We start from the raw sequence: 15,784 nt of genomic DNA on the forward strand, positions 1-15,784 counted from the left end.
TCAGGTCATGATCTCACAGTTTGTGAGTTTGAGCCCTACATCAGGCTCCGTGCTGACAGTGTGGAGCCTGCTTGGGATCCTCTCTATCCTCTCTCTTTGCCCCTCCCCTGCTCATGCTCTCTCTCAAAATAAATTCAAAAATCTGGGGGGGAGGAAAAAGTAGGGATCCTAGCATTTCAAGGCTGTCACTTCCCAATGCCCTGTGACCCTGCCAAGGACCACAGACAGGACATATGGCTCATGTACTCTGGCATGGCAGCAGGGACAGCTGTGGCAGCATCAGCCTTGGGGTGCCAGGCCACCGACTGGGCAGACACTCAGCATGCAGTGGTTCATTTTGGATGACCCACTGCCGTATCCCACTAGCACCTCGAGATGTTTCAAGAAGAACAGGTGTTTGGTTTAGCAAAGTCGAAATGTCAACTGGCCAGACAAGGGCATATACAAGGAGAGATCGTGTCTCCTTTCTAATCTACTTGGAGACTCTTGTCCTGACTGGGGACCATATCAGCCCTGGTGCTGCCACCTTAGTCCTCCTGGGGATAGAGTGCTCTTTCTCTCCAAAGAAGGACCTCACTTTTGGGATAAGACTATTCAGTGAAAAGTCCCTGCTCTCAGACTGCAAAATGTTAGATCTGTATGGGTGATAGGCCAGCCGTAGTCATCATGCCCCCCCAGTGAGCTACTAGGTCAGATGATCACGCGTATGTGTTACCGCTTCATCACTTAGAATATGAAACAGGCAGCTTTGCTTCCCTGAAGAGTAGTATCAAACCTCCATTAATGCTCGACTTACTCTTGCCTTTTTGTAAGAAAATCCTCTTATTCTGGCTGCTGTCGGCACCCTTACACTGGTGTCACATGTTTCCTCAAAGGGCCCGTGCAGTTTCGTTTGTAATAACTGGTAAACTGAATGTTATGCTAACAGATTGGGACGACATAGTTCTGCGCAGCTAGAGTACTAAAAATTAGTTACCCTTCCAGATATGTTGAAAATCACTCATTTCTTTAATAGCCAAAGTCCTATGCTGATTTCTGCAATTTTTTTTTTTTTAAGTAATATATTCAGGGGCGCCTGGGTGGCTCAGTCAGTTGAGCATCTGACTTCGGCTCAGGTCATGATCTCACAGTTCGTGAGTTCGAGCCCCACGTCAGGCTCTGCGCTGAAAGCTCAGAGCCTGGAGCCTGCTTCTGATTCTGTGTCTCTTTCTCTCTCTGCCCCTCCCCAGCTTGTGCTCTGTCTCTCTGTCTCTCAAAAATGAATAAATGTTAAAAAAAAAAGTAATATATTCAACTTTGGAAGAAGTATTAATGTCTGATAATACATAAATTAGCAAATTACAATTTTAAAAAATGGGCAAAAGGCCTGAACAGACATTTTTCCAAAGAAGGTAGATGAGGGGCCAACAGGTTCATGAAATGATGCTCAACATCATTAACTGTTAATGAAATGTAAATCAAATCCACAATAAGATATCACCTCATATCTGTTAAAATGGCTAGCATTAAAAATACAAGAAATAAATGCTGGTGAAGATGTGCACTCTTCATGGGGATGCACACTGGTACAGCCACTGTAAGAGAAACAGTATGGAGGTTCCTCAAAAAATTAAAAATAGAAATACCCTATGATCCAGCAACCCCACTTCTGGGACAATATTTGAAGGAAATGAAAACATTATGTCAAGTTGATCTCTGCATTCCCATGTTCATAGCAGCATAATTTATAATAGCCAAGATGTGTGTATGGATGGATGAATGGATAAAGAAGTTGTGGTATATATATAGACACACACACACACACACACACACACACACACACACAGAGGGGAATATTATTTAGCCATAACAGGCAGGAGATTCTGTCATTTGCAACAAATGGATGGACTTTGAAGGCTTTATACTAAGTGAAATAAGTCACACAAAGCCAAATAGTGTCTAATCTCATCTGTATGTGGAATCTTATCAAATAAACAAACAAACGACTAGACTGTTAGAAAAAGAGATTAGATCCGTGGTTAGCAGAGGTGGGGGGTGGAATTGGAGGAAGGTGGTCAAAAGATACAAACTGCCAGTTATAAGAAAAATACATACTAGGGATTCATGTACAACATGATGACCACAGCTAACACTGCTGTATGGTACATGTAAAAGTTAAGAGTAAATCCCAAGAATTCTCAGCACAAGGAAAAAATAAATTTTTCTTTTTTATATGTGTGTGTATATGAGATGATGATGTTAACATACTGTGATAATCATTACACAATATATATGTATGTCAAATCATGATGCTATACACCTTAAACTTATATGGTGCTGTTTATCAATTACATCTCAATAAGTCTGGGGAAAGAAAGAATATCTGTGGGTTATTTAGAGATAATCAGAGACCAGCATGGGCCTTGAGGATTCCTGCTGAATCATCTTACTGAAAACCCATAGAGATCAGATCCGGATGTCTATTTTCATGCCTTCTATAATAAGCTGAATTATAGGAAGGGGTCGTGCAAACTGTAATGTGCCTGCTTGGACTGTTTTGCTTTGTTTGTCCTTTCATGTGCACACCCAGACTCCCCAGTGAGATTGTAAACCCACCGGAGCAGAAAGCGGCTTCTGTTTCCTGGTATCCTTGAAGTCCAACAAGATGAGTAGGTGCTCGGAAGTGTCGTAGATGACAACGAAGGTGAGTTTGTTCTTTAGTCCGAAAGCAAGTGGACGTTCTAGCAGTCTCACTGGGTGTTACACCGTGCCCCAGGGGCCAGAAGCCAGTGGTGTTATCTAGTCTGGAAATAGCACGCATCTGCGCTTCTGGAGGAGTCCATCGGAAGCCCTTCTCTGGTCTGCTCCCGAACAAATGCTCTGTCCTTGACACCAACAGAAGCAGCAGCCTCCCCAGCCACCTGTCAGCACACTGCTGCCAGAGTGTAATTTTACCGGATGTTGTGAGACGAAGCCTGAGTTAAATAAGGCCCTAGCGGAATCAGGGGGCCAGCAGTGCCTTTTCTTACCTGTTAATGAAGCCTCATTAGAAACAGCAAGAAGCCTTGCTGAGAACTGGAAGCACCAGTCTGCCTGGGCTCTCCCTGCCAAAGGATGATTAACTTAACGATTTACGGCAGCTGCTCTTTGAGATTAGGGAGCAGAGGAGATGGAATGTGTGCAGCCCCACACAGCACACTGGTGGAAACTCAGGATGGTGTACAAATCCAACCTCCCCTGCGTCCAATAGCTGAAACTGCTCCCGGGTTCTGGAAAACGCATGGCCATTCAGACACAGAATTACCTCCTTTTGATGGCTGACCTTTCGGGGCCCTCCAGCTGCGTGTAGGTTAGGGATTTAGGTCTTGGCTGGGGGGCAGAAAATTAATTGTTAACAAGGAAGAAAGAAAAGAAAAGACCTCCGTGTACAGTGCATCCACCATAGCTAGGCCAGGGCACACACTCTGCCTTCTAGGGAGGCCCTTGCTCCCAGTGCTTCAATTGTGGGCACTCCTGGGGTGTGCGACTGTGGCGGGGGTGGGGGGATTGCTGCTTTATTGAAACGTAGCAGTAGGTGGTGCCTTGGCTATTTCCGTGCCTCAGACAACAAACAGAATTATGTAAAGGTGTCGTGCAAACTGTAAACACCTGTCCTGTACACACGAGTTATGAATACAATTCCTTTGATCCTAGAAGCCAAAAAGGGAAACCAGCTGGTGCATTTTCAGCCAGGAGACTCCGCTTCTTGCCTTGCTTTTCTTCTAAGCTTTCTTAAGGGTAAAGAAGGTTTCTTTTGTTTATGTCAGCTTTGGCTATTTGGAATCCCAGGGCTGGGAGGGAGGGTGTCTTTGAATATGCCCATATTGGACACTTCCCCCGCCCCGGCTGGATTAGCCACTTGTGAGAACAGACTCAGCTTGGATATTTTGGTCTGTAATTCTGTGTGGCGAGTCTGTAATTCTGGACAGAAGCTTGGGGGAAGAATTAAGAAATTAAGACTGGGCTTTGTGTGTGTGGTTTTGGAGACACTAAGAGCCCGTGGTAGGACACAGGTGGTGGTTTCAGTTTTAATCAGAAGGCGGGGAGTCTTGCCTAGATAGGGGGCGATTCATGAACCATATTTGGGTGGGCTGGGTCCTGAGAAGGCTGGGGGAAGGATCCTGGAAGAAAATTCCGAGGCTGCAAGTGGGATAGGCAGCCACAACCTAATTAATGCCCTCCCACACAAGACTTAAATTGAAGTACCCTTTCACTGATTGAGAGATAATCTGCCAATCACAGTGGAATGTGTGTGTCTGCACGTGTGTGTCTGCATGTGAGTGCCCACGCAGAGTTCATTCAAGAGATCTGAATGCTCTGTGATGTCTGTGATCATGATATATTCGATAAAGTACCGCACCAATCCTCTCTCTAGTAAGAGTGATATTTTTGCCCCAAATTGGGTCAACCCGGCATGCCATGAGCACAAGCCTTGCCTAAGCAGCGCGTTTATGTCCATAAACCCAAGAGCGCCTGGCCCTTGGATGACGAGGCAGATGGCGTCAAGCTCAAGGACCCTTGCAGAAGCCTTTAAGAATGGCTCCATGAGCAAAAGCCAGCCAGGTAATGTGATATCCATTCCACCTGACAGTGGGCCGAGCAAGGTGGGCAGACTGGAAGCCACACACAAAGCCTTTATTTGGAGAGGCACAAGGGAGGTTGATCAAGCTACAGACTATTTAAATTAAGGCAGAAGGACCGTCTCCACTTCCAGGATGCTTTTCAGATTAAGCCGAATCAACCAGGGAATCCAGCAGGGAATCCAGCTCAGGAGGGTAGGGAGGTGGTGGGAGTCTATGAGGGTGTGGAGGAACTCCTCTAGGAATTTCACTGGTCACTTGGTGAGGGAGGAAGCAATTCCTTTATGAAAAGAGGAAGTTTCTTCATTAGCTGAAACAAACAAAAAATACATACATGTGAAAGAAGTCATAGATGATGAGAATTAGTAAAGATATCATGGGAGGAGTATAGGACAGGAAAAAATTTGGCTTTTGGAGCAAGGCAGTTTGGGTTTCAACCCCCTGTCCCATGGTTATTAGATATGTGACTTTGGGCAAATGACTTAAGCTCTCTGAGGCTTTGTTTCCTGTCTATAAAATGGGGAGAATGATGTCATCCTGGCAGTTTTGGGAAGAAATGAAGATAAAGAGCCTAAGACTATCTTGGCACATAGCAGGCACTCACTAAATGGAGTTCTTATATTCCTGAAGTACATTCAGCCTAACTCATTACTTTCTGTATATGCTTAAAACAATTTTATGTATTTATTCAGATGTTCGTGGGCATTTGAAAAAATTAGCTTTCTTAGGAGCATCTAGCTTTTATAATCAATAGAAACCAATCCAATAAAAAGGCAGTTGGAAAGGAGCTGGGTGACATATTTTCCATTTGAAAGGAGGGAAGATTAGGTTGCTTCTATTCAGATCTCTTGCCTTCAGAAGAAAAATGTGGCACAGCACATTGGAAAAGCCAGGAGACCTGGGCTCTAGTCCCAGCTCTGCCTCCACCTTCCCGTGTGATCAAGGACACATCATGTTCTGCTCTGGGCTTTAGTATTCTCCCTGAAATTGAGGGGTTGGACTGTAGAATCACTAAGTTGTCTCTCAGAGCTGATATTCTATTCATTATTCAATGTATGTCTTGGAAGGGGCGTTGGAGGGAAATACAGAATTATGATAAAATAAAGGCTTGGATTTCCTTAAAGAGCTGGCAAGGAAACTGAGCCTCAAGACTTATGTATATGCTCCTAGAATTCTTATCCGTTAAAAAAATGACTGCAGGGGAGCCTGGGTGGCTCAGTCTGTCAAGCGTCTGACTTTTGATTTCGGCTCAGGTCATGATCTCAAGGTACATGATATTGAGCCCTGCATGGGACTCAGCACTGACAGCGTGGAGCCTGCTTGGGGTTCTCTCTTCCCCTCTCTCCCTCCGCTACTCACTTTCTCTCTCTCGCTTTCTCTCAAAATAAATAAACATTTAAAAAAGACTATATATACACATACATGTATGAGCATACACATACATACACAGATACATATATGCCATTCCTATCCCTTGTCTCTCTCCAGTATGGAGGCTGGAAAAGCTAAATCATTGCTTTCCCAGCATCCCTTGCAGGTAGGAATGGTCACATGAGCAGGTTATGATCAATGTGATATAAGGAAAATCCACTGGAAGGCTTCTCAAAATGCTTTTCTTTCACTGATAAAAGAAAAGAGCCACAAACGGAAAAGATTTTTTTGTTGTTTCCCTCTTCCCTCCCCTTCTTACCATGAATGTCTGGAGCTGTGGCAGGCAACCATGGGTGACAAAATGAAGACCAAAAGCCAATATATCAGGGATGGTATATCAGAAAGATGAAAGAGCTTGGGACCTTAATGAAATCATTGAGTAACCTACACCACCTTATTTCTGGAATTCTTAGATAAATGTGGTTTATGCCCTTGCTGTTCAAACTGTGGTTTTTTGGGCCAGCAGTTATGGGCACCACCTGGGGGTTTTGTTAGAGGTGAAGACTCTCCTGCCTTACCCCAGACCTGGTGAAGCAGTGTCTGCATTAAAAAAAAAAAAAAAAAAGTCCCCAGGTTGTTCTCTATCTCTAAGAATCTGTTTTGTTTTTTTTTTCTCTTTTTATCTTTGTTCATTTGCTTTTGTTCTTAAATTCTACATATGAGTGAAAACACAGACTCTTACATACAGAGAACAGACTGGTGGTTGTCAGAGGGGAGGTGGGTGGGGGATGGATGAAATAGGGGATGGGGATTAAGGAGTGCACTTATCCTGATGAGCACTGAGTGAGGTACAGATTGTTGAATCCTTATGTTGTACACCTGAAACTAACATAACACTATGTTAATTATACTTCAATAAAAATAAAAGATGCCCAGGTTTTGGCGTTTTAAGTGCACATTAAAGTTTCAGGAGCATTGATTTGTGGACCCACTAATGAGGGTCTATTACATTCAGCTGAAAGTATTCCTAACAGACATCATGTGTGTACTCAGTATGTATGAACACATAGAGGTATGTCTGTGTACATGTGTGTGTGTCCGTGTGTGCCTGCATTATGTGAATATATGAACAGAAAAAACCCTTCAGGGACCTAGTCTGTGGGAGCGTGTGTGTGTGTGTGTTTGTGTTGGGAGTTTGAGGATGATTTTTTACTACCTTTTTTAAATGTTTATTTTTGAGAGAGAGACAGAACATGGGGGGGGGGGGAAGGGGGGAAGGGCAGAGAGAGAGGGAGACGCAGAATCCAAGCAGGCCCCAGGCTCTGAGCTGTCAGCACAGAGCCCCACCAGGGGCTCGAACTCTCAGACTGCGAAATCATGACCTGGGCTGAACTTGGACGCTTAACTGACTGCACCACCCAGGCGCCCCTTCCCCTAGTTACTTCTCTAGCGTTCGAAAAACTTTTCATTTCAAACCCATGGGCATGTCTTCTTGTCACTCACGGGAATCGGGAAGACGGGGGCTTACCAGCTCTCCTCCCTGTCCAGCAGGGCGTGGTAGGACGCCACGTCCCTCTGCAGCTGGGCTTTGTGCGCCAGCAGATGCTCTCGAGCCTGCTGCTGCTGCTCCGCCTCTGAGCGCGTCTCCCTGAGCTCCGCCTCCAGCCTGCTCACCACGGCGCCCAGGTTCTGCAGCTCGATGTCGTGCCAGTGCTTGGCGTCGTGCAGGGTGTTCTCCAGGCCTCGTTTCTGCCAAAGAGAGAACGCGGGTCCGAACCCGAGGCCGCAGGCAGGGCCCTTGGAGAGGGAGGTGGGTGGAGCTGTGGGAGGGGCTGGCATGGGCCCGGGCTGTCCATTTCTCCCCAGGACAATGGCTTCGCTGGCTCCCCGGGGGAAATGATGACTCTTCCTGGGGAGGCCAGGCTCTTGTTTGGTCTGATTCACTGAGCCTTCTGATGGGGGGTGGGGGGAGGAAGAAAGAGAAGAGGGGAAGGAGAGGGAGAAAGATGAGGTATAGTGATGAGACAGAATGAGAGAGGAGAATAATGAGGGGAAAAAAAAAAAAAAAAACGAGAGTGAGAAATTGACACACAGGCACACAAGGGGGAGGCAGTTTGCAGGTGGTTTTCAAAGAAATCTTGCTCTCTGAACTGCCTCTGGGCCTTTCTGCCCCTGATTTCTCACTCCCTGGGGGGCCTTTTCCTCCTCCACTGCTGAAACCCCATCCATTTTTAAGCTAAAAAGCCTTTTCCTCCAGCATTCTTGCCCACATTGCCAGAGTTAGCATGAGCGTCTCTGGCCTTTACACACTCAGCATTTTTTCTTTAGTGTGTTACTATCACACCTTGGCTAAGTTCTCTTCCCCCTTGCTGTCCCCTCTCTGTGGGCACCCCACCACCCTCTCCTGAGTCTGTTTCTCTCTGAGCTGTGCTTCTCCTGTCTGTGTTGGTTGGTCTCTGCCACACTCATGATTTTAGTTGTCTCTCTCCTGGTGACTCCTGCATTGATATTTCCAGCACAGACCTCTCCCCCGAGCATAAACCTGCTCCTGAACTTCTTACTGTAAATATATACAATCCATGGGCATCTCAAATCAAGGTGTCCACAATGGAGCCACCGGCTTCCTTCTGAACATGCTTGCCTCTCCTATTCTGTGCTTCAGCTGGTGAAGTCACATGGACTAGAAACCAGGGAAAGAAAGGCATGTCCCTAATCTTCCTTCCCTCCCCAGTTCATCATCAGTGAATTCTACCTCTTGTATATTCTGAAAAATTTTCACATTCGTGCTCACTCCCCACCAGCCACAGGTGCCCAGGATGGATGCTTATCACTGCTCCCCTGGGGTAACCTCAGTAGCCTGCATCTGGTCTCTTGGTCTCTAGCCTCCTGCTTTTGCATTCCCCACAGAGCAGCCATAGTGCTCTGCCTGAAGTCCAAATCTGGGTTTGTATCTCTTCTTCCATCTCATCTGGATCATTCCTACTCATCCCCAAGTCCAAGCTCAGGGGTCACCTCCCCCAGGAAGACTTCCTTGATAGTCTCTTACCCCATCCCCTCCCCCCCGCCCCAAGGCTGGGTTAGGGCCACCTCCTCTGGGTTTCCACAGCTGCCCAAGTACATGCATGCCCTTGAACTTGTAATAGTGGGCTGAACTTCTTAGGGGCATGTCTCCCCTACTGGAGAGTGAGCAGAAATGAAATTTCTGTAACCCCAGTGATAAGACAGAGGCTGGCACAGAGTAGGTGCTCATCTGGGTGTGTTGCCCAGGATGACAGCACTATGGTTATACTTATTGCCCTGTCTCCCATATACCAAGTGTTGCAGACCATAGGGCTGACCAAGAAACACCTTTAAAAAACTGCATGCGTCTGTCTTTAACATTTTTTAATAGTTGTAATTATGGTGTACCTATAATTTAGCATCTGACTTTTCATACAACACATAAGAACAGATAAATATCTTTTCAAATTGGATTGAATAAAATCTCGATGAAGCAACTTTCTGTTGATTCTCTTCCCTAGGAGGAGATTTTTCATACCTTTTTGATGACTGTGGTTGAAATGGAGGATTGTTGGCCATGATGCCATCTTGAATCATGGCTCCTGTTAAGCAGGGGCCACTATTATCTTATTTAAACTATCTTAATTCCATTGGATATGAGGATATTGAACCAGATTCCCATCCTAGGTACATTTACAGGTGGCAAAAATGTGACTAATAGAAAATAAATCTAGATCAGTGTCTGGTCTAGGGTTATTATTTTGGTGAGATCTGAGAACCGCTCCATGGCAAGGAGGATGCAGAAATGGCCACCTGCACATTGAGAATCACTTGTTCCACTCTGGGTTTTCTCCCTTTGTTTATCAGGAAATTGCTTGGTTTGTAGTGTTTATTGTTGATGTTGGACCTGTAACACCTGTTATTTGGAAAAACCTTTTATGGAATCACGTTTGGATCATCTGTCTACAGTTTCTGCTCCATATTCATGGGTGACTTCTCCATGTGGCCTGGGGTTTTCTCTGATGACTTAGGACCCATTGCCCAAGGTGGGCTCATAAGAACCCCTATCAGAGGTCTTCTGTCTCTTCCAACCCACCCTCAGAGTCACAGTCCAGCTTCCCCACCTAAGTCCCTGAAATCCTGGCCTGGTCCTCCCAGAGACACTTGGGCTTGGGTGATGGCAATCAGGCCACTGATGCACATCTCCTAACTCTGGCCCCCTCAGCCACACAACACCAGCAAGCAAAATGAGGTCACAGAAGCACACTTATTCCCTAGTCTCTGGAGATTTGAAGGGACTTCCTTGAACTGCTAAGCCCTCCAGAAAGTAAAATAGTGACCTTATGTGATTTCTGGCCTTGAATCCCATTCCTGGTTTGAGTTGACTGAACACAGAGCTCAGTGGGCTTTAAGCACCATCATTGGTGTCTGCCTGCCAATATAAATAGGGCCTTGTTGGCAAAGGGGACTGAAAGTGTCTCCAGCGTGGCTGTCTGAGACTTATACGAGCCATGGTGGCCTTGTGTGTGCAGGTTGCTCAGACTGAGGATAACGGGGATGGCTGAATGAGCAGAGCTGTATTTGAAAGCTGCAGGAAAGTGTGCTACTTATTCTGGCTTAGTCTGTGCTCCCAACCTTGCCCACAAGGCTCAGTGACCAGAACTCTGATCTACTCGAGGCAGCAGGGGACAGAGGCAGCCTGTCCTGGGTCCTGAGCACCACCAGCATGTCATCACTCTTAAGACTTCTGGTTGCGGGGATGTGAATTTTCTTCCCATTTGTTCCAATAGTTAGGACCATGGGGTTTAAGTGAGGTGATCGGATGATGCCAACTTGGGATTACTTTGCCAGTGGTTATAATAATTTTACAATGATGATCAATAATAGATACATATATTGACTGCTCACTCTGTGTCAGGCACTGCGCTAAGGGCTTGACCTGCATTGTTTAATTAATCATCCCAATGACTTTATAAAGTAAATTCTGTTAGGTCCAGTGGTAGATCACATTTCCAAAGGCAGTTATAATCATTATCTCCATCCCACATGTCCTTTCTCTATGTGACCTTGCCACTGCCTCATCAAGAGGTGGTTTATTTCTCTTCTTGTGGGATCTGGGATGGTCTGTGCCTGCTTAGACCAACAGGATTCCATTTAAGTGATATTTAGGGACTTTCAAGTCCAGGTGTTAAGAGGCCTGGGAGCTTCTGTGTTCACGCTCTGAGGGAAGCCGCTTCCATGTCAGATGTCCAACTATACGACTGCTATGATTTGAGGAAGTCAAAGCCAGCCACATGGAGAGGTCACATGGAGGGAGAAAAAGAGGCACATCTGGGGCACCAGACGTGTGATTTGAAGCCATTCCTGGATGGGCCAGCCCCAGCAGATGCCACATGGAACGGAGAAGAGCTGTCTCTGCTGGACTCCACCTAAATTGCAGAGTGAATGAACAAATGATTTACTGTTGTCTTCGGCCACTAACACGGAAGGGAGCTATGATAACCCAAATAGATCCTCACTCTGCAAGTGAGAAAACAGAACCTTAGAGAGGTCACGCAGCTAGTGAATAGAGTCAGGATTCCAGATTCCAGAGTCTGGTACCAACCCCCAATCCCATAGGCCTACCGTGGTCTAGTAGAGAAACAGAGCCAGAAGGGCTTGGGTTCTCCACTTGTTGCTCATGTTAATGGGCCAACCCCTGAACCACAGTTTGCTCTTCTGCAAAATGGGATGTCAGTCATAGCCCACCACACTTCTCAGTGTTTCTATGAGGGTCTAAGGGCAGAATGCTTGTGAGTATGCTCTCATTGCTATTGGTATCACTTTGAACACTCACCAAGTGCTTTGGGGACATAAAGCTAACTAGACATGGTCTCTGCCCTGAAGAAGTTAATGTGACATCAGAGGATCAGCTGATATACCACACGAACCACAGGGCTCTGAATGTGAGTGGGTGGCAGGTGGAGAGATCACCCCAGCTGTGGGAGTCAGGATCTAGGCTCTTCACTGGGAAGCACTGGTAGGTCTTCCACTTCCCCTGTGCCAAGGGTGCGTGAGGACAGGTAGAGTGGGCAAGGCTGGGGAGGGGTCTCCTTCCAGTCATGGGAAGAACATGCCCAAGGGCTCAAGGGTAGGAGAGCAAAGGGTGAGTCCTGGGTATCTCCCTTCCTATGGAATCTGGGCTGGTCTCTGAATGAAACCCAACCTGGGTGGTGCTGGAAGGTCTGGCAAAGGAAGCCTTTCTGCTTTACCCCCAGGCAATTCCACCAAACATGCAGAAGAGAGGGGACAGTAGATAGAGGAATGTCCCAGATGGGGCAACAGTGGACAGGTGAAGTTTACTGAAGGGAGGAGAGGATGGATAAAGCTTTAGAGGTATTTTGAGTTTGGAAAAGGAAGACAGAGCCCTCGTGTTGGGGGACCTGAATCTTACCTGCAGCATGGTGGTGACAGCATCTGCTGAGGGACATTGTTGAGGGCAGGCTGGGACTTGCTGAGAATGGAGGCTGCTGGGAGGACCTGCTCTGGGGAACCAGTACCCTCTGCTGTGTTCAGTCATTTACACACAGGTTTTCTCTTACCCGTCTGAGTTTTTAGACAACGGGAACCATCCACTTCCTGTTTGCATCCCTGGGACCTGCCTCAGGGAGGGCTTAGCACACACGAGGCAGCCAATACACGTTTGGAATGTGTGCTGAGTGATGAGCCACCTCTACACAGGTGCGATTCATCCAGGATTTTTTGGTGATGTGGGGTTGAGTGTACGTCCCCCACATTTTGCCTGGCACTTTCTATGACTGGAAGAGTGGCAATTTTGACAGCCACAAGAACACCTGGGGAACAAGGTGTTCTTAACCTTAACTGTGCTTAAAGCAAGTTGGGCAAAGCGCAGCACCCCTAATATTAGCATCAAGGGTCATGGCAGGTGAGTAAAACTGATTACAATAGAATTCACATAGCTCTGAGTAAATAATGCAATGTCTTCCAATTTTTTGGCTAAAGTCACATTGCTCTAGGCTGTAGTTTCCTGATTTTTCTCACCTCAAATCCTTTTCTCACATCCTCTTGCACTGACCCAGATCCCATCACAGGATGTGTGGGAGAGCAGAGGAGCGGTGAGATGTGTGTTGTGTCGTGCCGTGGCATGACAAGACTGAACATCTTCCTGAGCTGACTGGGCACCATGTGACCTTGTTGGCCAGAGGACATGGACCCAAGTGAACTGAAGACGTAAAGGAGGGGAGCTGGGGGTGATGGGATCAGCTTGGCCACAGGCAGTGAAAAAGTTGTTTCTGAGGGAATCAACTAGAATAAATCCTTGTGCTAACTTCTTGGGAGGTGGGGCTGCTGGTTTGGTGTCAGAACTGATTTGGGTGGCAAGACTGAGATGGGGGTGTATGGGGAATGGTAGAAGAGAGGGGCACTAACAATAATATTGGAACTTCCACAAGGCTTGAAACTGATGGGAGAGATGGGCTCCTTGGGCCTCAGTGGAGTCCAGACTACCACAGCTGCACAAGGATTGCATGCCTTTCATGCACTCCAGTGTGGACAACAGGCTTGTGGTTCAAATCAGCACACACGGCCCCTAGAGGGGGTATCGAGGAGGAGCTGTGTGCTTGGCATCCTAATAGAACTTTAGTTAACCCCAGAGATCAGAGGGTGGATTGCTGTATTATTAATAATTATTTCAATTAATAAATAATAATAATAATAATAATAATAATAATAAATAAGGCAAGAGATCTTTCCACAAACCCCAGTGAGTCTGAGGAGCTTACTAGGTGTCTTAGGTTTGGTTCCCCAGAAGCAAAGCCTGAGGTAGGGATCCTGGTACCTGTAAATAATTAAGGGGTTGTTCTCAAGAAAAGCGGGGGCAAGGAAAGCAGTATAGAGCGGAGGAAGGTGCTAAACCAGGAGGTAGTCTCAGCAGGAGACTGGGACAGCCTGATCCCACAGAGAGCTTGGAGTATGAATTACACTGTAAAACCTACTCGCTTGGAAGCAAGTGGGCTGGACTTTTAAACCCCATGTCAGCCGTCATTGGCTGAGCGGGAGTGGGGGTGGCGGGCCTAACCTTCTCGGCCAGGTGTCTACTGTTTGAGGACAATTCCCTGGAGAAGTGGGGCCCCTGAAGAGGGACGTCTGGGGGTATCAGCGGCCATCACTCACAGCAGCGGCCTTGTGTAGGGTATTTCGGTGGGGCACTAACAGCGTCTACTATTCTTGTTGTGATTCTGTATCAGACGACCCTTTCAGGACTCAAAACTCATGCTGTGAAATGGGAATTTCTTGCAAACTCTGACCCACACGACTATGACTAGGGTTCAACAGTTGAGAGTTTAAACTGACATAAGAAACGCCAGGCTCCTCCCGGCCCACTCACCAGGGCCCGCAAGGATTCCGTTTCAGCCTGGAGGCTCTGGACCTGGCACGAAGTGTTGTGCAGCTCCAGTCTGAGGGCGGCGGCCAGCTTCTCTTCCTGGGTCTGCGCCATGCGGGCCATTTCCGCCTGTTGCTGTGGAGGGTCAGGTGTCCGCGTGAGCAGGGGTGCGTGGAGAGCCCGAACCTCGCTTTCCCTTTCGCCCTTCCCAGTGACCACTCCGCTGCATGTCACTTAGGGCAAAGAGCTGGCAGACTGAAATATCCCCCTTTTTCTACAGATGCCCCCACCGATTCGTATCCAAGCATTTACTTAGTTTGAACATATAGTGCATGCAAATAGAATAAAATTCAAAAGATTTTTCTGAAGGATTTATAGGAGAAAGTCTCCTTTTGTCCCTATGCCCTAATTATCTAGTTCTCTTGTTTCCAGTTTCCTATACCTCTTTCCAGAAATATTCCATATGTTTATAAGTAAATAGGTATGGTCATCCCCCATCCTCTTGCTTTGGTACTTAATATATCTTAGAAAATATTTTCTACCAGTATATATAGATCAATTACATTCTTTTATTAAAAAAATTTTTTTGGGGGGGTGTTTATTTTTGAGAGAGAGGGAGAGAGTGTGAGTGGGGAAGGGGCAGAGAGAGACGGAGGCACAGAATCTGAAGCAGGCTTCAGGCTCCGAGCTGTCAGCAGGGGCTGTCACGCAGGGCTGGAACTCATGAACCTTGAGATCTCGACCTAGGCAGAGGTCAGATGCTTAACGGTCTGAGCCACCAGGCACCCCTCAATTACATTCTTTTAAACGGCTCCATAGTATTGCCTCGTTTGGAAGCCCTTGCACCGATGAGCACTTTGTTGCCGGTCTTTGCCTTTTATAAACAATGGTGTGAAGAATGGCTTTATAACCCTCCTTTTCCACATGGGCGTATCTCTGAGGGGGTAAATCCTTGCAGTGGAACTGCTGAGTCAAAGGGCATGCATTTATCATTTTGACTAACGTTGCCAAATTGCCCTTCAGAGAACTTCTAACTCTGTCCAGTACTGTAAGGCAGTGCCAACTATCCCCACATCTGCTTTAGACGAGGAGCACTCAACTTCTCTGACATCCCCTGTTTCCTCATAAAAACCAGTCTGGCCACAATTGTGAACACAGGGGGTCTGTGTTTTGAAATTTCTCCCTGAGCGAGATGGACATAGTCTGGTTCTTCCCCATACTTTCAGTGGAGTAGGTCATCGCTCCCCTTTTCTTTGTGCTGGAGAACAGGGAAAACTAGAGGTCACCTTCATTCATCTGAGAGTAGTCGAAGGGTTATCTCTGAGCCAGTGATATGGGAGAAAACACCTGTTTTCTCTCCTAGGTTACTGGCTGGCTGGGTTGGCCATTTTTACTACATCTGAATACTTATTTATAGGGTTATGCAAAAATA

At 46.7% G+C, this 15,784-nt stretch overlaps 1 protein-coding gene across 1 annotated transcript in view; it reads right to left on the minus strand.

Moving 5' to 3' along the window:
- Positions 1-4,632: 4,632 nt before the first annotated feature.
- Positions 4,633-15,784, minus strand: part of BFSP2 (beaded filament structural protein 2) — a 68,804-nt gene continuing 57,652 nt past the window's right edge. Inside the window, exons 5-7 of the mRNA XM_060638691.2 lie at positions 14,356-14,487; positions 7,498-7,718; positions 4,633-4,908 (exon numbers count right to left, since the gene is read on the minus strand). Coding sequence (XP_060494674.1) covers positions 4,905-4,908; positions 7,498-7,718; positions 14,356-14,487 — 357 coding nt within the window. The 3' untranslated portion in view covers positions 4,633-4,904. The remainder of the gene's footprint in view (positions 4,909-7,497; positions 7,719-14,355; positions 14,488-15,784) is intronic.

The sequence above is a fragment of the Panthera onca genome, chromosome C2 (genome assembly GCF_046562875.1).
Source record: "Panthera onca isolate mPanOnc1 chromosome C2, mPanOnc1 haplotype 2, whole genome shotgun sequence".
NCBI lineage: Eukaryota > Metazoa > Chordata > Mammalia > Carnivora > Felidae > Panthera > Panthera onca.